At 43.8% G+C, this 25,726-nt stretch overlaps 1 protein-coding gene across 1 annotated transcript in view; it reads right to left on the reverse strand.

Moving 5' to 3' along the window:
• Positions 1-19,099, reverse strand: part of CTNND2 (catenin delta 2) — a 3,070,130-nt gene extending 3,051,031 nt beyond the window's left edge. The window contains exon 1 of the mRNA XM_086965298.1: positions 18,848-19,099. Coding sequence (XP_086821424.1) covers positions 18,848-18,884 — 37 coding nt within the window. The 5' untranslated portion in view covers positions 18,885-19,099. The remainder of the gene's footprint in view (positions 1-18,847) is intronic.
• Positions 19,100-25,726: the final 6,627 nt, after the last annotated feature.

The following is a 25,726-nucleotide window of genomic DNA, read 5'->3' on the forward strand; positions in this document are numbered from 1 at the left end:
CACCGCAAAACTCCAGAAAAAACTCCAACGCATCCAGAATGCTTCAGCCAGGCTCATACTAGACATCCCGCGTAAAGAACACATCTCTGGTCACCTGAAAAACCTCCACTGGCTCCCCGTAAATAAGAGGATTACCTTCCGCCTCCTAACCCACGCACACAAAGCACTTTACGAACTTGGACCCGAATGCCTCAACACACGACTGTCCTTCTACACCCCCTCCCGTCAGCTACGATCCTCCAACCAAGCCCTTGCCACTGTACCTCGCATCAACAAAACCACCATGGGAGGTAGATCCTTCTCCTACCTGGCAGCTAAAACCTGGAACTCACTTCCCACTCAACTTCGCCTTACTCAGAATCACCTTGCATTCAGAAAGCAACTCAAAACTTGGATATTCGACAAGTAATTCCCCACCCTTCCTCAAGCGCCTTGAGACCCTATGGGTATGTAGCGCGCTATACAAATATCTTGACTTGACTTGACTTGACTTTCATCCAGGTTTCCGTCAAAAAAAGGACCTTGATCTTAGAGTTTCAGTCTTTCCAAAACAAGTGGTAGGAGAACGTTTGGCCGGAGGCTTTCTCCCTCCACCTCTACCACCCAATGTAGCCAAGAACCTGGAGGTCAAATTTGACAAGAAGATCTCTTTCAGTCCAAGGTGTCTCAGTGGTGGGTTCTTGTTTTGCTCCGCGCCTTAGAAAATTAATTTTGTTTCTCCTGTTTGACACTTGGGAGATAGTGGTCCCTGTGTAATTATTTCTAAATTTGACAATACCAGTGTTTTGTACCTAAGTCTGGTTTGTCCTGACAGCTTGCTAAAACGGCTGTAAGTTGTTCAGAACAGACTTGTGTGTTTGATTCTGAAAACCCGCTGATATGCATGCATCTAGCAGCATCACAGGTCTGTGCGTTGGCTGCTGGCCAAGATGAGGATCTTTACAAAGCTCTTGTTCTAGTTCACTGGGCCTTCTATGCTTCTAGTCCATGATATTTCTCTGACAAGTTCACCCATTATCTTCAGTCAAGAGCACTACACTCATCAAGTGCTCTCTTGGTTGGTTGCGGTCCTGAAGCTCAAGTCTGCTAGGAAAGGAAGGAGATTGCTCCTTCTACTTTTAGGCCATGCCAACCTGGAACAAGCTATCTGTAATTCTTCATAGCACTAGCAATGAAATGCAGTTTCATGAGCTGTTAAAAATCTTCCTATTTGTTTCATCTTAACTGGTCTAGAGTTGTAGTACTGTGAATCCTTTCAGTGGCGGGGTGCTCCTATGAGCAGCTGCGCCATCTACAAATCATCTTCATCAATTCATTCATTCTTGGCAAACAAATGATTGAGGTCAGGGGATGGACATTAGGCATTCTAGTCAACCAGTGCAAGGATAGGCTCAAACATATTAAACAAGTAGGACTGAAGAAGAGTATGAGCAATCGCCTCCCATTTCAAAAAGTAAAGTCAAGTATTGATTTTACGATTGCGTCAGAATTAACTGAATGGTACACTGCAACTGACATTTTATACTCAAATCGCTCAGACATATTTTGGACATATTAGAATAATGCAGTGAATATTTATGTGGTAGACAGTGGAATGGATAATAACAGAATAATTACCCAGGCAGATAGAAAGTTGAAATTTTGACTTAGCCAGTAAACTTAGGATGTTGTCCTATATCCTAAGGTAGTGTCCCATGAAATGCACTCAGCATGATTCAGCAAATCATATCTGTTGTCCAGTTTTGTAACAATGGCTGCTGAGAAACTAAGGCAGAAAGCAGATCCACTATAGTCAATATGTAACATTGCAGCATTTGCTCTTAAATATCTTCCATATTTACTGCTTGTTGTAAGCAGAGACCATAGTATACACAGGAGCTCAAAATGGGACTGATTTAGAATTTGACGGACAGGGTTACTTCATCAAAAACATCACAGATATCCCATCCGCCATACTACCATTATATCCTATGGAACTTGAAATTTGGCGGACAAGAAAATTGCCACGCTTGAGATGGAGTAACACATCCACCATACTCTGAGGGTCTAATTATGAGTCTGGCCGTCCAAGGACTACTAGACTCGTAGGGGGGCAGCGATGGTGGTCTTCCGACCACCCTATAGCAATTAGAGGGGTCTGACTGTCATTGCCATGCTGCAGCCGCCAGGGAACTGCCATTCCCCGGTGATGTTACAGCAGTCAGGAGGCCCCAATATGCTACTCTGGACCGCTGCGGTCCCACCGAGCATATTACAAGGTTCCTCTCTGCCACAGCTTTCATGGCGGTTCCTCCTCCTAATTGTGGCAGAGTGGAAACAAAGAGGGCCCTCAAAGGGCCCCCTTGTGCCTCTCTGCAACCTGGGGATGGAAACATAATTTACAATGCACGCGTTACAACGCATGTCATTACTTCGCATAATCCATTACAGTGCATTCCCCAAAGTAAAGCCCTGGCGGAGTTAGAATAGTAATTGCGTTGCAATTGATAATGCGTTGTAGCGACATGCATCGTAACTAAATGTGTTGTAATGGATTTTGCGATGTAAAAAAATTGTTGTAATAACACGCGTTGTAACGTGTGTGTTGTAAAGTGTCATATTCACATGGGGTGCATGCAGGGGGCAAAACATGTGCCCCTCTGTGTGCATGCACCCCAGTTCCTGCAGGGCATGGACTTTTCAGTCCATACCATGCAGGAGCTGTTTTTGGCATTCCCATTGCGCAACCATTTTCCATGCCACGGCCATGGAAACATCCCAAAAAATGCCTGCTAGACATGAGAATCACTCGTAGTCTTGTGGCCGTTTTTGGCGGTGAGGCAGTGGGCGGACAAGGTGCCGCACGGCCTCTTTAGTACTCTCGTCCCTCGACTATTGTAATGGTCTCTTTGCAAATGCGCAGGCAAAGGTGGTAGCCAAATTGCAGCTCATTCAAAACGCCGCGGCAAGGCTGCTTGCACGTATCCCCAGATTCCAGTCGACCAAACAGGCAATTAGAAACTTGCACTGGTTAACTGTGAGGAATCGCATCAGATTCAAGACCTTGTGTCTCACGTATAAAGCCCTCAAAGGTCAAGGCCCTGCGTTTCTTAAACAGAAACTATGTTACTATCTCCCGAAAAGACCGCTCCGTTCGGAACTGAGACTTCTTCTGGTGGTGCCTCGCACCAGGACTGTTAAATGGGGCGATCGATGCTTCATAAACTCCGCAGCCAAACTCTGGAACACGCTTCCAATGGAACTAAAATTGGCACCCTCATTGATCCAATTCAGAAAACTCGTAAAAACATGGTTATTTAACCAATAACTGTCCAATATCTCTTCTCATAAGGTAGATTGTTTGATTAACTGAGATTGCCAGCTTAAGTCGCAGCGCCGAGACACCCACGGGTATTTGTCGCGCTTTAGAAATGTTTAAAATAAATAAATAAATAAACTCATAAAATCTGCAGAGAACACCCAAAACCTAGTAACATTGTCAATAAAGGACAACTTTTTATACTTTTTTCAATTTTAATACAATTAACTTTTTGCAATATTTACACAGAAATATTTAATATATATTGTGAAATAAGAAAGGACCTGAAATATTTATTCATTCAGTAACAAACATTCACTGATTTCACAGTAACTATATTGACAGTCCCAGAGTTTGTTACCATTATTACTAGATAGCCTGACATGTACAGATATTGCTAAGTTCCTAAATGTAAAATCAAATATTTTAACTTTTTAAATAGAAATGGTTTTGCCTGTTCTCCCAAAGCTACAATTAAAATATAAAAACTTAATATCGAAATAATGGGATAATTCGTTTTCAAAACCTTTTTGTTTCTTTATCTTTTTAGCCATAATTTCATACCAGAAACACCGATTGGTTGAAAATCTCTGATTTGGAAATACCCAGGGCTTCCAAAGATGAAGGCAGTAATTGTTATATGTTTGGGGTTACATCTCAGACATGGAAAGAGCAAAGGACATCTGTTTATTATGATGTTCATTTGTTTAGTTGTGTGGAAAATCCACAGACTCAAGAAATTCCTAGCATGGAACCGTTATGTCACACAGAAAGGTTGTTTCTGCCATGGAATGAGCCTTTTTGATGAGGTGAATCCCTGACTAAAATATCACCATGCCTGTGTAACTGGTGAGTATTTCTGCTGTCATATGAAGGTGTTGTAATTGTAAATACATTTATATAGCGCTTACTGCCCCTGACAAGGCGTCAAATCACTGTTTCGGGGAGTAGCACACTACTCCGGAACCCAAAAAGGATTAGTGGTGAATTAGTATAGGGAAATATGAAATTAATTTGAGCGATGGACATGTTAGTCTGTTATTTGGATTGAAAAGGATAAAGGAGGGATGAAAGAGGGAAGGGTTCGCATTTATATAGCACTTGCTACCCCTGAAGAGGTGTTAAAGCGCTTTTTGGCATGTAGCACGCTACTCCGGAACCAAACAAGATTAGTGGGGAAATTAGTATAGGGGACTATGAAATTAATTTGAGCGGTGGACATGCAGGTTTGTTATTTGTATTGAAAAAGGATAGCTGAGGGAAAGAAGAGGTAAGGGTTTGCATTTACATAGCACTTATATTTAATAAACTCAGACTTTCAATTGTTGCTGTACAGAGTACTCTCCAGCGCCAGGAAGCCTGCAAGGTATCAGTCGCGCTCTACAAATTCTCAAAATAAAATAAATAAATAATTAAAGTTAATGTATTCATTTTTGGTTTTTTCCATAATTCAATAGTGAGGCAATTGTAGATAGTTATGATATGATACAAGATGTATTTATTAATGCAGTCACCTATATTCATGATAAACATAGAATAATATAACCATAAGTAATATGTACATATTTAAAGCAGAACTAACGAATATCTATATATTTAAAAAACATATCTATTATACATGTTTATACAAAGCAATACACATATGTAGGCACACATCTGTAGTCCACATAATTGCTTATATACACAGGTTTGTGCTGTATATTTATGATTGAGTATAGTGGTCATGTGGTGAAGAGACATCTCTTCAGTAGTCTTCTAGAGATAAGGGGCCTTATTTATGAAGGACTTGCGCTGCCGGTGTGTCACTTTTTCCCATGTTAAAAGTGACGCACCGGTGGCGCAAGGCCTTCATAAATAAGGCCCAAGGTATCTTATGTTGTCGTGTAGTTCCTAGGACTCCACCAGGACCTGAGCGTCTTGGATGACCAAAACTGAGGGCTTGGTGTGCGGACAGACTCTGAACACCCCCACAGGATGAGTCATCCGTTAAACCAGCTAACTCTACGATGGCACTACCACCCCCGGTATTCTACAGGAGCAAGTAGCTCAAATAGAGGGCAAAAAGTGGGGGGAAACCCTCAAAAAGCCCGTTTCCTTACACAACCCCCACTAATACGTCTAGGAGAACTGAAGCCACTGTTGGTGAGTCTCTGACCATTCAGCGAGGATTGGATGTATGGAATCTTACTGACCACTGCAGGGTCTACTCTGCCTAACATCCTTCTATCAGGGTCATTCCCTCTAGTGAGCTGACCCACCTCAACTATGACAGGACCCAACCTTAACCGGGCTTTGGCTGAAACTGTGTCTTTACCATCCTTATCTATTGTCTTGGGTGTGAGGAGCCAACCTTCTCTCACCCTACCTTAGCTAAGGCAACACCTAGCTGACCCACAGAGGTCACCAACACTTGAGTAACCACATCATGACCAATGGTCCGGGGGCCTAATTTACTTCTTGTCACAGAGTCTGCCTCCCATGCCAAGGACAGTGCTGCCATAAAGGCAAGCATCCAACAGAGGCTACTGATAGCCGTCAGTGGCCAGAACCACTTCTTGAGCTGTCCACTGACAAAGTGCAATCTTTTACTTACAAAGGAACCAGTCACTGCAAACACACTCGCATTAAAAAAAAAATGATTGATGCAACACTGTACAAGACACTTTAATTTTAAAATACCACAAAAGTTTTATAAACAAGATTACTGATGTGCTCTTCGATTTTACACAAAAAACAAGAAGGTATGGCTGAAGATATTACATCTGGTGACGCCGGTTCCTGTCGCCACATCTATTAACATATGTGAACTTTTGACTTAAGTTACCCAAAAACACTTCTGTCACCCTGCTGCAATACGTGTCCCTAAAACCCATAAGCGGCGCACAAACAACCACCCTGCACTCACAGTCTCTATCCACGAGAAGCAAGGCTGGCAGCAAAAGAGGAGCAGTTACTGCCAGCCAAGCCCCTCCATGCAACAACTACAATCTCAAAGTGCGTGCCCACGCACATAAATAAAAGGCATTGTCAAATACAACGCAAATGCAAGACCCATTTATTGCACCACAAATGCCCGTTGAGCTCTGAGACGGAGACGGCAGCAGCAATAGGAAGTCAGGGAATGTGATGCTCGGGGAATGAGGTCCTCAGGACAAAAGAGGACCTCATCGCCCCACCAGCAGAGCGCCAAGAGGCACGAGTGGTGTAAAAAGGGGGCGTGGCCTCGGACCACGTCTCGCCAATCTAGATCTGTGGCGCTTACTGGAGGTACCTGGTGGGCTAATTGGCCCCCAGGGACCTTCAGTATTCAAGGGGACTTAATTCCCTAACTAAGAACGCGTCAGGGGGCGAGTTTGCAGAGTGGTGCAGGCAGGGGGGTGGGGCCTCCGGAAAAATGCCAGCTTTTTTGTTAAAAGGAGGGCTGTGTAGCCCCCCTTCTTTCAATCTATTTTGGGTTTCTGGGGACTGCATCCCCCAGGGCCTGCCACATTTATAAAAAAAAATGGAAAGGGGGCCGCGTGGCCCCCTCTTGTGGCCAATTATGTCCCCGGGGACTCCCATCCCCAAGATCTGGCCAGCCTTGTTGTTTTTTTAGAGGGGGGCCGCATGGCCCCCCTCTGGAGGCCAATTATGGCCCAGGGACCCCAAAGCCCGGGCCCGGCCTTCCATATTTAAAAAAATTGTATATATGTAAATTAAAGGGGAGGGGGCTGAGTTGCCCCCTTCCCTAGGCCACTTTTGGCCCCTGGGACCCTATCCCCTGGGGCATGCCCAATTCTTTATTTTTTAACGGGAGGGGGGGCGCGTGACCCCCTCCCGGACCTTTTTTGGCCCTGGAGACCCTATCCCCTGGGGCATGGCCTCTTATTGGGGACCGCAGGGGGAGCGTCAATGCCCCCGTGGTCCCAGCCAGCTGCCCGCCTCCTGCGGGAGCTGGATTTGCTTTTGTGCAAGGGAAGCTGCTACCATGCAGCTCCCCTTGTCCAAAAGCAATCTGCTTTGCTTTTTGGAAGCGAGAGTAAAAAGCCAAGCAGAATTTGCTATGACAGGGAGGGGGCCACACGGCTCCCGCCTTGTCATAGCAAACAGCAATGTCCTGTGGGTGGGCACCCCGGGACATTGCAGGAGCTGACCCTGGGGGGTGGCGGTCCCAAGGGCCTTCGAGGGCTCCAGGAGGTGGGCCTTGCGGCCTTGTCCCAATGTTTGTAAAGCCCCGAGGAGGTGATGGTTCCCGCGGTCCGCAACTGATCCTCATTTTTACATATTCAAAACCCCGGGGAGGTGGTGGTCCCCGGGCAGTGTGGGGGGCTCTAGCTCCCCCACATTAAATATTGGTTACAGACCAGGGGAGGTGGCGGTCCCCAGGTGTTGGGGGCCAGTGAGGCCCCCAATCCAATTTCAATAAAGCTCCGGGAAGTTGGTGGTCCCCAGGGCTGTGGGGGGGGCCAGGTGTCCCATGCATAAATTATAAAGCCACGGGGAAGTGTCGGTCCCCAGGGCTGTGGGGGCCCCCACGGGCCCCCACACCATAATTAACAATTGCCCCCGGGACCTGGCCCACCCTGGGGCTGAAACAAACAAAGCGCGGTAGACCGCGCTTCGTTTTTTTAAAATAATTTCAATCGGATACGCGCACCCAGGGCCAATTCGGCCAAAAATATTTTTTTTAATGCTTTTTTTGGGCTTGAGGTTCCCTGTGGGACCCCCTGAGCAGGCCTAGGGGGTCAAGGTGTTTCTACCCAACGCCAACCCAAGCAACGGTATGGCAAGTTTTGAACTTTAGAGGAGTCATAATTACTATTCTCACTCCAAAATAAGCAACAGTAAGGAAGGTGCTGGACTATGGTGGGGTCAGCAACAGTATGGAAACAGCTGGACTATGGTGGGGTCAGATTTACTATTTCCACTATAAAGTAAACAACAGTAAGTGAAGTTTTAGACTTTGCAAGGGTCATATCGATTATTCGCACTCCTAACTGAGCAACGTTGGTGAGTGTGTTGGATTTTGGAGGGGTTAGATTAACTCTACATGTTCTAACCTAAGTAACATTCAGAAACTGTTGGACTTTTGGAGGGGTCAGTTGTACTTATATCCTTAATAACACATCAATAAAAGAGTTGTCAATTAAAATGTTTAAACATATTAGAAATAAAAAAATAAATGAAGCTACATAAATTAGAAATGTAACTCATTTAAATAAGTACATTAAAAAAATGTAAAAATAAACAAAATGTATAAAGTTAATACAAATAACAAACTTAATTTACCTATTTAGTAAATTATTTTACCAAATCAAAAGCAATAAATAAAATCTAAAATGAATAAAAATATGTTTTTAAAACAGTTCAATTCATGTTACCTACAAATAAAACAACCCACACCAAAACATTTAAAAAAAAATGTATATATTAACTTGTTTGCTGCTCTGAACATTGCGCCAGTGTGGAACGTTCTATTAAGCGGGTGGGGCCGCATTTGTCAACGGACGTGCGCAGCACTACCGAGGTAGTGCTCGTGACGGCCGTTGGCCGACAGCAGCAGCAAGCGGGTTACATTGTATCAAGCACACAAAAAAATCTAAACTCTTTGATATAAAATGCACTCAAACATTGCACAAAAATTATAATTAGTAAGAATATAGAATTTCATAATTTGCTTACAAAATGTATACATTAATCGTATTGGATGATTATAATTGAATTAATTAATAAAAGTCATAAAATGGTATAAAATACATATTTTCAAACACAGCTCCCCATTTTCCTTCACAACTTACCAATATGTAAAAAAATAATATAAAATGAAATATAATTCTTTAAATATATTATCAAAGCAAAATACTTTAGATTTTACTAAAATGTAATTTCAAAACATATAACAATAAAATAATAAGTTATAACACCAAAACGAATAAAACATAACAAAGAAATAAAAAACAAATGTTATATACAATATTTCATAAAAAGATAAAAAATACTTTGAGAGCTTTGATATTTTCTAACAAAGTACATAAAACAATATTATTTTTCTATTACACCCCTCAATAATACTGTCTTCAATTTTTTTAACGTTGAAAACCCATTGATTGTATCGACAAGCTAGTTTGCCAGTTAGTATTACTACAACTGAATTATTTGGCAATTTGAAGGTATTGATCCCTACTCAACAATTTGGTCCCCAACTTTCTTGTTCCATAAGTGATTATTTTACAACATAATGGGAAGTGTCTAAGAAGTCCATGGAACAGCTTTGTTCATTAGATAGTTGGTTTGTAGATTGTAAAGCAGTATTTGATTCAGACAACTCTGGAATATTCTGGGAGAAACTGTATAGGCTGGGGATACTGCCTGAAAATTCCGTATTCTACAACTTTTGCATACTGATAAATGGATCCATTTGGAACTATCTAATATTGGTAGCTTGACTGATTACTTTCCCATTCAAAAGGTTTAAAGAAGAGGTGTACATTTGTCCCAGTTCTGTTTTACTTTGGCAGAGCTCCCAGCGGCTATAAGGTCTTTTTATTTGTTCTCACCAAAATTAGAGAACTATCATATTGGTAGTTTGCTTTAAGCAGGCAATTTCGAAATAGAGGATGTAACATATTTTGAATTGCAGAGAAAGATCAAGACTCTGTATTAAAATTGTATATTGAATGATTTAATTGTGATTAGGGAGAAAATAAATATTTTTGTGTTTGAGAGCAAAAGTAATTCAGTTGTTATGATGGATTGGTGGAAGAAGATGTTATGCCATTAAATCATATTATTATTTGGGAAAGACATCCATACCTAGATTTGAAAAGAATATCTATAAGAGTATTGAGTATTCCTGGGGGCTTAGTTAAATTAAATGGTGTGTATAGTAGTTTTCACAGAAACCTCTGGTAAAAGTTATTAAAGTCAAAAATTTCTAAATTACATTTAATGGTTGTCACCTAGACGTTTCAAATGAGAATACCAGGTTTAGGCTGCTTCAAGGGACAGCCTATATAAAGATGATGGGCTGGGTGGTTCAGACATAATTGGTCTTGGGAGATGTATGCTGAAATTAGAACATTACATTTCTTATAGTCTCTAAAATCATTTGAATTATGTAAGCTTTCTTCTTTGGTTTTGGACAATTTTTAAGGTAACAGTCTCAGCAGGAGCAGTTGTATTTAAATCAATATCTAGGCTATTGTACAATATTCCCATTGTACACAATAGCTTGCCTTCAGTAGTAAACAAGTTAGTCCAGAAAGAATTGTTTAACAGGAGCATTAAAGCAGACCTTTTGTTTTTAAAAGGAAAAACATCGATCTGAGCAACAGTAGATTACTTAGGTAAATTTGTATCATTTAATTATGTAAAAGAATTCCCTAATCAGAAATTGTGGGGAGAGATTTTAAAATGGTGAATGGCAGTTAACTAATACAGAATTACAGATCTAGGCCCAGATTTACTATGATTTTGCGTTGTGGTTGTGTCATTTTTATGGCATGTCCCCCACTTTTTGGTATTTGCTAAGCCATGCAAACCCACTTTACATGGCTTTGAGTGGTTTAGTCAATACAAAGTAACAAAACCCAGTAATAGTATACCGGGTATGTGTTACATGAGTGAAGCATGGCCTTTCCCATGCAGGTATTTTGACGCTAACCTAGGTTTACAATGACTTGTAAACCTGGCTATGCGTCAAAATAGTGGGCCTACCTGACAGAGGCATAATGAGGTGAAATATCTTTATTTCTCCTCGCTACTTCCTCTTTCACTGTGTGCTATATTTTGCAGCACACATGGAAATAAGTATATGTCTTCAAGCATTGTTTTGTGCAGGAAGGTACCCCATCCTGCACGAAAATAATCCTTCATGTAACACAGGCATCCATGCACTGTGTTACAAGGGTGCTTACTTTGGCGCTAGGCAGCACACAGTGTGCCAGTGTAAGGAGAGAGCAGAAATGCTGTGTATCTTTGTTAATAGGGAGCATTTCTGCTCTATCCCTTTCACGCAACACAGCGCAGCAAGTTCCATTGCTGTGCCACGTTGCATGAAATAATTGCAAACATGTCCTCTGAGGGATGCCATTAAAGACAACTGTGGGGCACATTTACAAGCTCCTATCGCCACAAGAACATCACTTTTCATGAGGTTCCTGTGGCAATACCGGCTTTGCCTTATTTACAAGGCAGGGTTAAGCTACTTAACGTGGCTTAACATCGCCTTATAAATAAGTACTCTTTTCACGCAGCACTTAGTGTGAAAGGGGCGGGCAATGGGTGTTGCGGTGGGCTTTCCCCTACAACAACCATTGCTTTTGACGCTGTCCCCTATTTACAAGGGTGGCGTAAAAATAGGGCAGTACCAAAAATAAGACCAGGATACTAGCAACAGAGGTTGCTAGTATCCTAGGATACTGTCTCAAGTGAATGTCGGTCTAGGGAAAGGCCACGTTACGGCGATGCCACATGAATGAACAAATAAACTGACACATCCTTGGCATCTCTACAGAATCTAAAAAGGCTGCCATGACCGTAAATGTTGAACAACTAGCTTAAACAGCTGAGGTTCTAATGGTAAATTAGTATGCGTGGATATTTAAGATGGCCAACGCTGCTTTTAGCCCCTGCTGTGCTAGGTCTTAGGGCTTCCTAGGGCTCGAGTCGGGGTACCACGCGGGTGGACGGCGTCCCCCCACTTATTTTATCGAGAGCTCAATAACTAGAGCAAATGGAGCCACACATTCAATCTTTGGCCTCTCTGGGGAGAGATCGGAGCTCATTCAGAACGCTGATCACGCGCTGGCTTCTCTGATGCAATCGCATCTTAATGGTGAGTGAGGGGAGGCAATGAGTCTGAAGGTGCAAGTCACCTTTCGTGATGTCACTTCCTGTCGTGATGTGAGCGTCCCCCCACTTCTTTTTTAGGTCTCGCCTATTCTTTCCCACAGGGATAAATAGGCGAGATTATAGTAAGCGGAAAAGAAAAGTCTACCTAGCTGCGGATCGCGTAAAGTTCATGTGAGCTATGGGTGTGCAACATTATCGCCAGCCACATCACACACCACCATTTGTCTGTGCCCCAGCATCAGACTTCAAAGGCTGCCACCCCCCTGCCACCGCGTCAGACTTGAAAGGAATGCACTCCCCCGCCACAGCAATGCAGAGAGCACACGGGCTCGGTGCTCTCACCATTAACCCTTTTGGATTCATCCGTGGGCCAGAGCAGGAACATGGCAATTCTCCTTGTAATTATGAACAGATGCGCTCTCTATTTCCTAATGCTCGCATGTCTCCCTTTCTCTTTAAATATAGTGGCAGCGCCATTTTTTTATTTTACCATTTTAAACCACAATGTCTTTATTTATCAAAGCGCAACATGCCGCGCTTTCACTGAATTAATAGCGGCTGAGCGCCTTTTTTTATGCAAGGCTCGCTGCATCCACTTTTCAAAACATTAAGTCTTTATTAAAGGTGCAGCTTTCACTTTAAGCTTGCCTTATTTTTTAATAATCTACGCCCTTTGCAGAGCTGAGCACCGCCCTTTAACACACACACCTTTACCTTTGCACAGCGCAGTGCGACTCCTCCCTTGGTAATTGCTTCCTGTACCGAGCAGCTGCTCTTCGCTCCCTCTCCTAGCCTGCAGCTGTCTCCTCCTCCCTACCCTCTCCCCCCTCCACCTTGGCACTTTAGATGTGACGAGGAAGCTGGTAATTTATTTTTATCAACTCCATTCCCGTTGGTTAAGATCAGCGCGGTGCACGACTCATTATGTGGTACGGGATTACTTATGCTCTACTTTTTGTGTAATAACGTTAATTACTTGTTGACACCTTTTTGCTGCTTAAAACTTTATTTCTATCCTTTTTTTTATATTTGTTTCATTCTCAACTGTGTGTTCACGTTTTACGTATGTGGCATATAAAACGTGTCTCTATTGAGCGCATGCTCATTTGCCTCATATCTTCCGCCTGCTTTAATAGATTTTGTGTTCTGTGTGGGATAATGACGGTGAGCCAGTTGCTTTATTTTCCCATTGTTAGTGTTGGGACCGATGCAGGTTTAATGCGGCGCGACGGGAGCAGTGTAACCACTAGTCGTACCTCCCACCGCTTTTCACTGTTTGCTCTCCATCCCCTTTCCTTCCTATCTCTTTAAATAGGTCAAATGATCACTCCACTGCAAATAAAAAAAACATAACAGAAAAACATTGGCATTTGCAACACCAATAGCTCGTTTGTTTTTAGGTCTCGCTGACTCACCCTCTCACCCACCCTCAACCACCTTCTCACCCTCACCCACCCTCTCACCCTCACACACCCTCTCACCCTCACACACCCTATCACCCTCACACACCCTCTCACCCTCACACACCCTCTCACCCACCCTCACCCTCACACCCACTAACCCTCACACCCCCTCACCCTCACAGTCCCCCTCACCCGCACACCCCCTCACCCTCGCCCCCTCACACCCTCACCCACACACCCCCTCACCCTCACACCCCCTCACACTCACACCCTCACAACCCCTCACACCCCATCACCCTCACACACACCCTCACACAACCTCTCACCCTCATACACACTCACCCTCACACACCCTCAAACCCCCTCACCCTCACTCCCTCACACACCCTCTCACCCTCACACCCCCTCAACCTCTCACCCTCACAAACCCTCACCCTCACACCCTCACACACCCTCACCCTCACACCCTCACACCCTCACCCTCACACACCCTCACACACCCTCACACACCCTCACCCTCACACCCCCACACACCCTCACTCATCCTCACACCCTCACCCTCATACCCTGTTACCCTCACAACCCTCTCACCCTCACACACCCTCACCCTCACACACCCTCACCCTCATACCCCCTCACCCTCACATCCCCTCGCCCTCACTCACCCTCACACACCCTCACCAGCATAGCATAACAAAACGTAGCATAGCATAACAAAACACAGCATAGCATAACAAAAAAAAGCATAGGATAGCAAAACATAGCACAGCATAACAAAACAAAGCATAGGATAGCAAAACAAAACATAGCATTGCAAAACAAAACATAGTATAGCAAAATACAACAAAGCATAGCATAACAAATCACAACAAAACATAGCATAGCATAACAAAACATAGCTTAACAAAACAAAACATAGCATAACATAACAAAGCATAGCAAAACAAAGCATAGCATAGTATAACAAAACATAGCATAGCATAACAAAACACAACAAAACATAGCAGAACAAAACATAGCATACCATAACAAAACATAGCATAACATAACAAAACAAAGCATAGCATAACAAAACACAGCATAACAAAACATAGCAAAACACAAAACATAGCATAGCATAACAATACACAACAAAACATAGCATAGCAAAGCATAGCAAAACATAGCATAGCATAACAAAACACAACAAAACATAGCATAGCATAACAAAACACAACATAGCATAGCGTAAGAAAACAAAGCTTAGCAAAGCATAGCATAACAAAACATAGCATAACAAATCATAGCATAACAAAACATAGCATAACAAAACATAGCATAGCAAAACAAAGCATAGCATAATAAAACACAACAAAACATAGCTTAGCAAAACAAAACATAGCATAGCATAACAAAGCATAGCATAGCAAAAAACAGCAAAACATAACATAGCACAACTAAACACAACAAAACATAGCATAGCATAACAAAACAAAGCATAGGATAGCAAAACAAAACATAGCATAACATAACAAAACACAACAAAACATAGCATAACAAAACACAGCAAAACACAACAAAACATAGCATAGCTTAAGAAACCACAACAAAACATAGCATAGCAAAACAAAACATATAATAGCATAGCAAAACATAGCATACCAAACACAACAAAACATAGCATAGCATAGCATAACAAAACATAGCATAGCAAAACAAAGCAGAGCATAATAAAACACAAAACATAGCATAGCATAACAAAACATAGCATAGCATAACAAAGCATAGCATAGCAAAACATAGCATAGCATAACAAAACATAGCATAGCATAACAAAACAAAACATAGGATAGCAAAACAAAACATAGCATAGCATACAGCATCATTCAGCACCACCACAACATCACTCAGGGGCACCACAATATCACTATGCGCTACCACAGCATCACTGAACGCCACAGCATCACTTGTTCGCCATCACAACATCACTCAGCGCCACCACAGCATCAATCTGTGCAACCATTCAACAACACCTGGTTGAAATAGGTTCTCTCAATGTTTCAAGTTTTATTACAAATGTAACAAAAAGATGTTAATATTTCACTTCTGTTCTTGGATTTTCGTCACAATAAAATACACTGATCATAATCTTCACAAAAGTTATTTACAAAAGTTTAAGCTATTGCCATTTTAAATTACAATAACTTTTATTTAAGTATTAATTATTTTAAAAAATGAAAAGCCGTTGTTATTTGTAATATCAATACATGTAAGTCACGTAAATAAAACACATATTGTATTACAAATGCTATAGGTGTCACATTTGCGAAAGTTATAACTATTGGCATTGTAAATGACAAAGCTATTAATTTTGCTATTTTCAAAAACAAAACAAATAAAAAAATGTCATTTACAATACCAGTCGCTCAAACTTTCCTAATGCGAGACCTATTGCATTGCAAATGCTTGTTTAGGACTTGTGCCCTGGGGCTTCCCATAGATATAGAATGGGTAAAACCCGTTGAAACATCTGGCCCTTAAATTCTCACAAGTCTTCTCTCCAGCATTAAAGTGGCAGTTTCTTACCACTTGAAAGTTCACCTACACGGATGGCAAGGTCACGTCGTATGCCTGGATACCTGCGATCAATTTGTACATCCAACTCACATTATGTGTGTGGCTTCACAATTTTTTTTTATTAAATGATATATACAGGTTTGGCGAGGGGGTGGTTAAGGCCATACATTAAATTCAGTTTGAACGAGTATATGTGCGTCATGTATTCCCTCACATCACCCATATCCCTTTTCCTAGCAGCGACTACTGGCATTTCACAGGTATTTTCCACATCCAAACCCCCTACATAATTCTGCTACGGGTACTATTTAGATCACACTGTTATTGTTCAGTGGCAGCATTTAACAAAATACATAAGATCACATGAATCCACTGCTGATCTTACGAAACCTGTAAGAGGCAACTGCAAAATCCAATGTCACTGGGTCACTGGTTAGCATCAAAGACAAGTGAGCACATTCTTACAGTGTATTTTTAAATATCACATAAATGTAATAACTAACGAAATAATGTAAAGTATTTTCAGAAAATAACCTAGCAATTAAAAACGCTGGCACCTTCCTCTGCATTGGAGTTCAACAGTGTATGCACAGCACAGCACACCAAGGGCAAGTGGACTGTTTCCATAGTATGCTGTAAATTAGGCGTCGGGTTGTTTTAAAACGGTTCTACACTAAGAAAGAAACGGGAAGTTTCGTTTTCACAGGCTGCAGTTGACGAAGCTGCCACATAAGGGGTAATCCAAGAGCATTCAAACGAGAGCCGGTGGAGAATGTGCCTGTCTGCTGTGTGCCACCGAGCCCGTGGAAAATGGCCTCCATCCAGCCGCCCTCTACCTCCTCCCCTTTCAATGAAGGATGCTCCCTTGCAGCATCGTCTGCGGGGCTTTACGCTCCAGAGTATACGGTGTCACCACGGGCAGATCCTACAGGCGCTCGACGGCAGCGCGGCATTTTTCAGTAACCCATGTCAGGCGCAGACTCCGCCACCCCGATCCCGGCCGATACGGCTTCGCCTGCTCTGGTGTTGGCAGGCACTCCTGTCCGTCAAGAAGCGACTTTAAAAGCATCTGCTCCTACAGTAGTCAATGGCCTCTAATGGCAGCGTGCGGGACCTTATCATCTGCCGCAGCTGCTCCGTGGGACCTAGGCGTCACTACTAAACGTAACAACGTAAAGAGAGATGTACTATCATTTCGACACACACATACCAGTTATAGAAGTGCTCAGACGACGGTCTAACAACACCAATGTCTCACGGTGCCTTCTTAGGTCTGTAGTAGCGAAAGGCAGTTATCTGTTGAACAATCAAACACATCGATTGCTCCTGTTTGATAATTCCTCCCAGTCAAGCGTCCCAGGAGTCAGTAAATGGATCTCAGCGTGGATCACATCAGCGCAAAGGCAGACCTCACTTTAGACTCACTTCCTCAATTTAGGCAATCAGTAATTCAAGGCACTGTACTCTGAAGTGAGCTCCGGTCCGCAGGCGCCCTTCCGATGTTGGCCGAAGAGATCAGCGGAATAGAGAGAATATGACTCCCCTCTTTCTATGCCACGCCCAGTGGTGGTCAACCCCACCACACTGGGGCGCTCGGACAAGTGCCCAGCCGAACTCACTCTGTTCTGGCTTTATGGGGCTGAACCTGCAAGGCCGGAGATAGAGCACACGTGTGCCCATACAAATTATGTCCAGAGATAATGATTACAAAGCGGTAATAATGATTCTACAAATAGACCGCCCACCCACCAGTAGTGTGCAAGTAAACGCTTGTATTTTAGACATATTTAGACAAATTTGTTTACAGCAACACACGTGTTGGAAGGCAGTCCAACCGTGCACGCTCCGATACTGTGTGCAGTGCACAAACATGTTGTACGAAGATTCGGAACTCGCGCAGGAACTGTGTACAACCGGTTGGAAGCACGTGACCGTGAAATGGCACAGCCTGTCCATCCATTACGGCTCGGGTCCACTGTAACCTGCCAGGCTGCCGCCCCTTCCTGAAGCCATAAAGAAATACCTGTCATTCCGCCTTTGCCAGCCCCAAAGAGCTACGTCGGAGCCTATGCCCCCCCCCCCCCCCCCCCCCGCGCCACTGAATTTGATCCAGTGGAGCAATCGATGCGAAGGCATTGCCCACAGACTACACAGAGGAAGGAAAACGGAAGCGCGCAGCACAGAGCGGCTTCCCTCCCCGGGCATCAATAATAGATTAGCCAAATATTGCACTGAGGGCGTGTGTGTAGTGCATCAAGGTGGGGGAGGGATTGCGGAGACGTGCAAGTAAGTGCTCACTGGGAAAAGGGACATTGGTCGAGACTGGTTTGCAAGTGTATGCAGGAAAGGTAGTGCGGAACCCGGCATGATGGAATAGGCGCCATAACCAGCGGGTATGTTGGATGAACTGATTCTGTGAACCTTGGTGGCAGGGCATCCATCACCAGAGGTTTCAAGTAATTATCACTACCTTCCGTGACCGACCAGTGTCTGCACATCGAGGATGGCGGCTTCCAAGATGCTGCGCTGAAAGCTGGCATGCAGCTGAGACACGAATCGCAGTTTCCCATTGCTTGCAATAGAGTCGCACGTCAGGGCCATCCTCGAGGTGAGCTCAGTGTACTGGAGTTCGCGATGGATAGAAGGGTCTTCATTAACTGAATTACAATATTTTGACACTTGGACAGTCTTTGGCATATGTGACAGCCTACCGCCCCCACCAGGCGGTGATCTCGCACCCATCTCATTGTGCACTTACCCGAGCGCGCCGAGCCCCCCGGCTCCCGGGCCAGCATGCGAAATCCTCCCAGTCGCGCAGAGACCCCTCCTCAGGGAGCGCGTCTCAATAACAGATCCTAAGCCTGCGATGCAGCGGCATCCTCCCAGTCCGTACCAACTGCCGTCCCTGGTGAAATGCCGGTACCCAGGTACCGTTCTCGGGCGGCGCCTCCTTCTTCTGCCAGCCCAGGGTAGACGATGCTGCCGTCGCGTCTCTGCTTGCTTGCCGGCCGCGCGCGCGCACTCACAGCCCTCGCGCGTATGCGCGTCCCCTTCCTATTCACTGCTTCTCGTGGGTAATATATATTTGGGAGGTGCCACCTGCGCCAAGGTCTGTGCTGCGTTCGGACTCAACCCCTGTCAGCGTAGGTGCAGCCAAGGGTAGCAGATGGGGCAAGAGGCAATTGCACTAAGATGGCTGAAGATGCTAGGAACAGAGCGCGAGCGAACAGGGGGGAGACACGCGCAGGGACTGCAGGGCTTGGGAACGCGAGGACACCTAGTAAAATACCACGCATAGATGCCACCTTCATCCTACTTACATGACGCAATACTGTACACGACACGGCGCTGCATCCTTGTCAGTCTGCCCGTCATGTTCTACTAGAGACCGTGTACTGTGAGTAGATATCATCACTCCTCCTGGAGGGAAGTACGGGCCATATTATGTAGAGCATTCGTATACGTGATCCCCTTTAGTTTGGGGTTTTACAACATATATTTTGGAGAGCTTTCCTTTCAAATACATATGATGGTTGTCCCTATTTAACTGGCGGAACTATGCTCTTATACCCACGTGTCTTTGTTTTCAGAAAGATTGGCTTTTATCTTCTTCCCCTTTGCAGAAATCCATGTAAAAGACAGGCGGTCACCAGTGCAAAGCCCAGAGAAAAGGCTAAGCAGCTCTTTCCTTATACCTCTGTAATTAATACATCTACATGAGACAGAGGCGCAACTAGAGCCAAATTTCGGGGGGGGGGGGGGCTAAGAAAAAATTTCGGGGGGGGGGGGGCTGAACCTTTCATCAGTAGGCAGCGTGGGGCTGCAGGCGCTCTTAGAAGGGGTGAAACAACTGCAAGGCCTAATTAACATTTAAATGGTCTTGTAACGAACTGTGAAACGTTCGGGTGCGGCTCTGTGTGTGCCCGGGATCTGTCTCAGCCCGGGCTGCCACACACGACGGGGGGGAGGGGGGTGGGGGGGGGGAGGGCTGAAGCCTGGTGAGTTCAATGGGTGTTGCGCGCCTGACATGAGACAATTTGGTTTGTGGCCTGTGAATTGTGCATGTCAAACATATTTAGTGTGTAGGGGCGTGACCAAGCGCCGATGTCACAGAATGTAGACCGAGACGCTCTTAGCCGAACTCAACCATCCAGGGGCATCCTGACTACAATCTGTCCCATTCGACCCCATGCTACACGATACTGGGATGCCCTTCCCAGTGGGGACTTATAGCGGTGCCCTGCACAGGTTGTTGTGGCGCAACCCTACAGCTTGGGAGGATGGAAGGGAAAGAGCAGCTGTCATCCAAAATGGTGGCATACCTCCATTGTACAGACCACATCCTGTAAGAGTGACGTCCCTGATCGCACCTGTAGTGTTGAATGAGTTTGTAATTACCAAACTCTTGTGACTCCTGATGGATTCCATAGAACTGTGATGTAAGCATTAAAGCATATTGAAGTGAATGCAGGGTTCAAATGTTGAGTTTACAGTTACACACAGAAGAACAAAGACGTGTTATACTAAGCTCCATGTGTGGTGCAGTCATTGGCAAGTGCCTGGGCTTGGGAGGTCGCTACAACTGGTCACAAGGATGGGATAAGTAACCAGAAGATCGACAGGGCTCTCTTCTAGAGAGTTTGCCATGGTCCAGCAAACTGTTTGTGTATGCCATGTGTGTGCCCGTCAAAGTGCAGAATCAACTTTTAGCGTAGATGGATTTAAAAGTAAGGCCGTCTAAAGCATTTGAAGATAATTAAAGCTTCACTAAGACATTTACACATTGTAGGTCGAAAACCTGCGGGGAAATCCACAAAGAGAGGTACTGTGCTACTATGCAACCTAAACCCATACATCACATGGAGTGATAACGCTGCGAGCAGATGCGCAGCGTGGCAGAGACCAACCAGGTGTCAGGCAGTACAAAGAGATGTTTACAAGCAACAAAATTCAAATACAAGAAATACTCATCGACTTACCAGAACTGAACAAAGAGAGTCATTGTGCCATAGCACTGATTGAAGTGACCCTAGAGGAAATACCCAGTGTTGTGCTTTCGGAACTGTCCATGCTCAAAGCGTCACACCACCAAAGCTGCCAGGTGGCAGATCAGAACAAGTCCAAAGGTCTCCTGAAAGCAAAGGGCTCCCACGAAGACCAAGCTGGAGATCAAGGTTCCCTGGATTGACCAAGATTACCCAGTGCAGGGTCTTAGTGTTGTTGTGCGCTCTCTCTTTCTTTTTCTCACTCGAGCCTGTCTAAGCTGTCTAGGAACGGCCATGAGACAATTGGTTGGGCTCGCTTTACTCATTCATTCCAAAGGATGATGTGAATATTTTCTTGAATCAATAGAGACAAAGCACCTCACCAGTGCACGTCTACTTGGCTATTCAGTAATACTGTTTTAAAATTGTTGGAATTAATAAAATGAATAAATAAATACGCCATGTTACTTCCCATCCTGTCTGTAAACTGATAACATTGGAATTAGATAAGGATAAAAGGATGGGTAGAATAGATCGATGTTCCCTTATTTGACTTTTAAGGGGAACTATATATCGCAGGGTTTTGTTTACAAATCTCAGGTGATAACCCCACTATTGTTTATGTTATTCTCATGCTATATACAGTTTTGCAAAGGCATCACTATTCTCTTATTAGTTAGTCTGTGTAATTGAGCTGACAGTCCATATTAGAACTGGTGAATAGGTTTTTTTTTCTCTGAAAATGATGTTACATAGTCCAGATCGTGGAATGTAGAATGCACATGGTTCACAATGTTAGGAAAGAATCCTTGTGTGATCCTCAGCAAACATTTTGAATGAAAATATGGCTTTATAGGAGTTTGTTTGCCACAACAGGTTCTGCTGGAGAAATTCATGGGTATACACCCGTTACAACGCATCTTTTACTCCGCACTACCATTACAACGCGACTTTTACAACGCATACCATTACAACGCATTGCGCTGGGGGGCGCTCTAGGATAGGGAATAAGTTTAATTTACTATCCAACACCTTCCCTAGGGTCCACGGGGACTGGAGTTAGAATAGTAAATTATACTTACCACTATCCAGCACCTCAAAGCGCTATGCGTTGTAATGGTATGCGTTGTAATGGTCGCGTTGTAACGGTAGGTAGTTGTAATAGTATGCGTTGTAACATGGTACATCCAATTCATGTACCCACTATGTTGAGGTTTTGTTAGTTATTTATGTAGGTAGGATTCCTGTTAAATTAGCAGTTTTTAGATGTTCATGCCACGCCTATAACATGAGAGCATGGTCCTAAGTGTAAAATGCAGGTGTTTTTATGTAAGAAAAATAATTTTAGAAGTGTCTGCAGTCCTGTACAAGTAGTGGAAGGTTCTTAAGTAGAAGTTTAGCGAACTATATGACCTATGAAACACAAGCTTGCTAAGAGAAGAAGCACAAAAGAATGCTTGTTCTAAAAATTCCCTTTTTTGAGGTTCTTCAAATGAATAATATAGGAATACACAAATGTAAGGATTCAGAGTATGTCCGTATTGGTTTTCTTTTTCCCTCAGAATTTAGTAAATAAACACAGACTTCCTTGGCTGCTTGGGATTGGGTGAAATAAATCAAACCGTGTAACGTTTTCCTCTTGTCAGTTCACCAAAAGTTCCTTTTATACTCGCTAATAGGTCCCGTTTTTTTTTTTTACTTTCAGCTAATGAAGTGGTTCTTGGGTGCCCTGCTAATGTAAGGGGCGCCTAGAGACTTGTTTTCTGAAATAGAGTATCCTCTCTGTTGATAGATTATTTGTATGCTTTTGTTCTGTCCACCAATAGATATCTGCTGCCCTACAACCATTTCTAGAGGGGCCCAAACATCAGATCCAGCTGGGGGAGTCAGCACCAGTCCAGCTTGGAGCCGAGGTAAAGGGAAACAGCGCAGGCGTTGCTGGCAACTAGGACCGCAGTGAAGGTAGAAGGCCGGAATCACTGGGTCCATGAAAACAATGTGAAGTGTGCAAAAACTACCACTGTGTTGGATGAAAGACGGGGTCACAAATCAGGATGGAAAATTCTTTGCATTGATCCAGTTTTTGATGCCCAGCTGAGGGAGTCACAGACCAACAAGGACGGCAAGGAGGCTTTGCTTGAGTTGACCCCCTTTGAAACAAGGGTTGTTTCAGATACTCCAGCATCAGGCCTCTGAGTCCTGGTCCCCAAGTGAAGGCAAGTCTGCACCTCTGTTTGTTGATCAAGAGGTGCATTGGCATACTAGGTACAATCTGTGGCCCCAACAAAAGAGCAGTGTGACAGCGGAGCAACACAGGAGTTAGAGAAGGACTTGAGTTTAGGGTACAAGTGCTGGGTCTCTGGTGCCTGTTAGATTAAAGTGAAGAAAGCTGGTGCAGTGCCTGAGACACTGGACAGGATCGTTGAGGGTGTTTGCCCTGGAAGGTGATTGCCCTATCCTGAAAGAAGAAACTTTTCCCTTAAAACTGGGCCGTGATTGTTTTCCTGATTGGCAAGTTGTGCAACCCCAACGTGGGAGAAGTGAACACTTCGTGAACAATAAGTGCCTGCCTGTGAGGCTCAGACGGACACAAGGAGAAAACTCCCCTCTGGCTGGTTGTACAGCGGCTTCTATTTTTCAAGTACATTTTAGCAATGTACCCCTTTGGTTATCCCATTTTTGAGGAGGAGCAGCTCCTTGTGGTTCCTTGTCTTAATTCCCACGGCCCCGTTTGGTCCTCTTGGTCCCCTAAAGCAAAAATTGTTTTTGTGATAATATGTTTATCTGCTTTAATATTTGCATTACTGTTTATTCTGCAAGAGAAACTTTTTGTACACACTTTGATAAATACTACTCTGCCCTCCTCCTGAACATATCATTGGTATCCTAGCCCTCATAAAGAAGAACACTGGAAGGTTTATTAAAAATGTCTTTATGTGGACATTGCATCCAACATGTCCTGTTGGCTATTTTCAATCGGCCTAAAACAACCACTGAAATTCATCCCGATATAGGAACTTGGATTTTAATTGGCTGGTTAGGGGCATTCTTTGTTACTTGGGGCTGGAAACTGTTGACAATTCTATGTATATCATTTGCGATTCTACTGTCATGTTGTCTATGCATACAATGTGGCCCGATGCTTTGCTCCCTTTGTGTCTCTACTTGTATACCTACCAAGCGCAACGTTAAGAATGTGAACGCCCAATATGTATTAGATGAAGAAGTTAGCAATATGATAAGAACAGATGTGTAAGATATTTTCTATATTCCTTCTAGATCATAGAGATGTCTTCAGCTAATGCTAAAAGGGTCGTCTGTGTAAACTAGCAGAAATCGCTGTTAGCATGAGCTGAACCATTTTGTTTATGGCAGCCATTTTAGTTAGCCATGTGCTCTCCATGTGCTTCTCCCATCTTCACTAGGACACAGGGTGCATTTACACAGGGGCGAAGGGAGGGGACGGGGCCTGAGGTGACATGTGCAAACACGCCCTGTGGCGTGTTTTAAGTTGGGGAAATAATTCCCCTTCAATCCTGAGGGCAAACTAGCCCACCAGGTGCTTACAGTAAGCGCCACTGCGCTGCGTTGCAGAGAGATAGCCCAGGCTGGGCCCCTTTTTACACCTCTCTGCAACGCAGCTCTGTGGCGCTTACTGGAGGTACCTAGTGAGCTTCTTGGACCCCAGGGACCCTCAGTATTCAAGGGGACTTAATCTCACAAATTTAAACGGACACAGTGGTGAAGGGAGGGGATGGTGAAGGAAAGTGGCTCTATATATAGTGGACCAAAGTAAAATCAGCTGAACTGCAAATTCCAATTTACTCACCTGTTATCAGGAGAGACCTCAGTGCTGCATCTTTGAGCCCAGTACTGATCCTGAAAAGTAACTCTAACCGTACTTACCAGTAACTTGAATTTCCTTCCACAGGCTAACATTGACTAGTTTCACTTGGAAATTCTTCTAAGTGGAGTTTTGGAACTTACAAATATTCCTCTAAAATCAGCCGAACTACGAATTCCGATTTACTCACCTGTTATCAGGAGAGACCTCAGTGCTGCATATTTGAGCCCAGTACTGATCCTGAAAAGTAATTCTAACCGTATTTACCAGTAACTTGAATTTCCTTCCATAGGCTAACATTGAATGGTTTCACTTTGACATTCTTCTCAGTGTGGAGTTTTGGAACTTTAAAATATTCACCTTAAATTATCCGAACATTGAATTCCGATGTATTCACCTGTTATCAGGAGAGAAGCTAGTGCTAAATCTTTTAGCCCAGCACTGACCCTGAAAAGTAATTCTAACCATACTTACAAGTTACTTGTATTTCCTTCCATAGAAATCCATTGTCTGGTTTTCACCAGAAAAGTTTCCAAGTATCTATTTTCACAAACTACAAATAATTCTTAAAAATCGCCTGTATGACTCAAACGCTTTCTTTCAACTGTGTACAGGAGATGCACATGTGCTGGATTCTTTATCTGGACCAATGGGAAAGAGTCGCTTTGTGAATTCCTGCAATGGATCAACCTGACCGATGTGAATTTAAAATTCACAGCTCAATACGATGAAAATCAAGTTGAGTTTTTGGATCTAATCATTAAACATCAGAACAACAAATTAATAGTTGACCTCTTTGTCAAACCCA

This window comes from Lissotriton vulgaris, chromosome 4_1, assembly GCF_964263255.1.
Source record: "Lissotriton vulgaris chromosome 4_1, aLisVul1.2, whole genome shotgun sequence".
Taxonomy (NCBI): Eukaryota; Metazoa; Chordata; class Amphibia; order Caudata; family Salamandridae; genus Lissotriton; species Lissotriton vulgaris.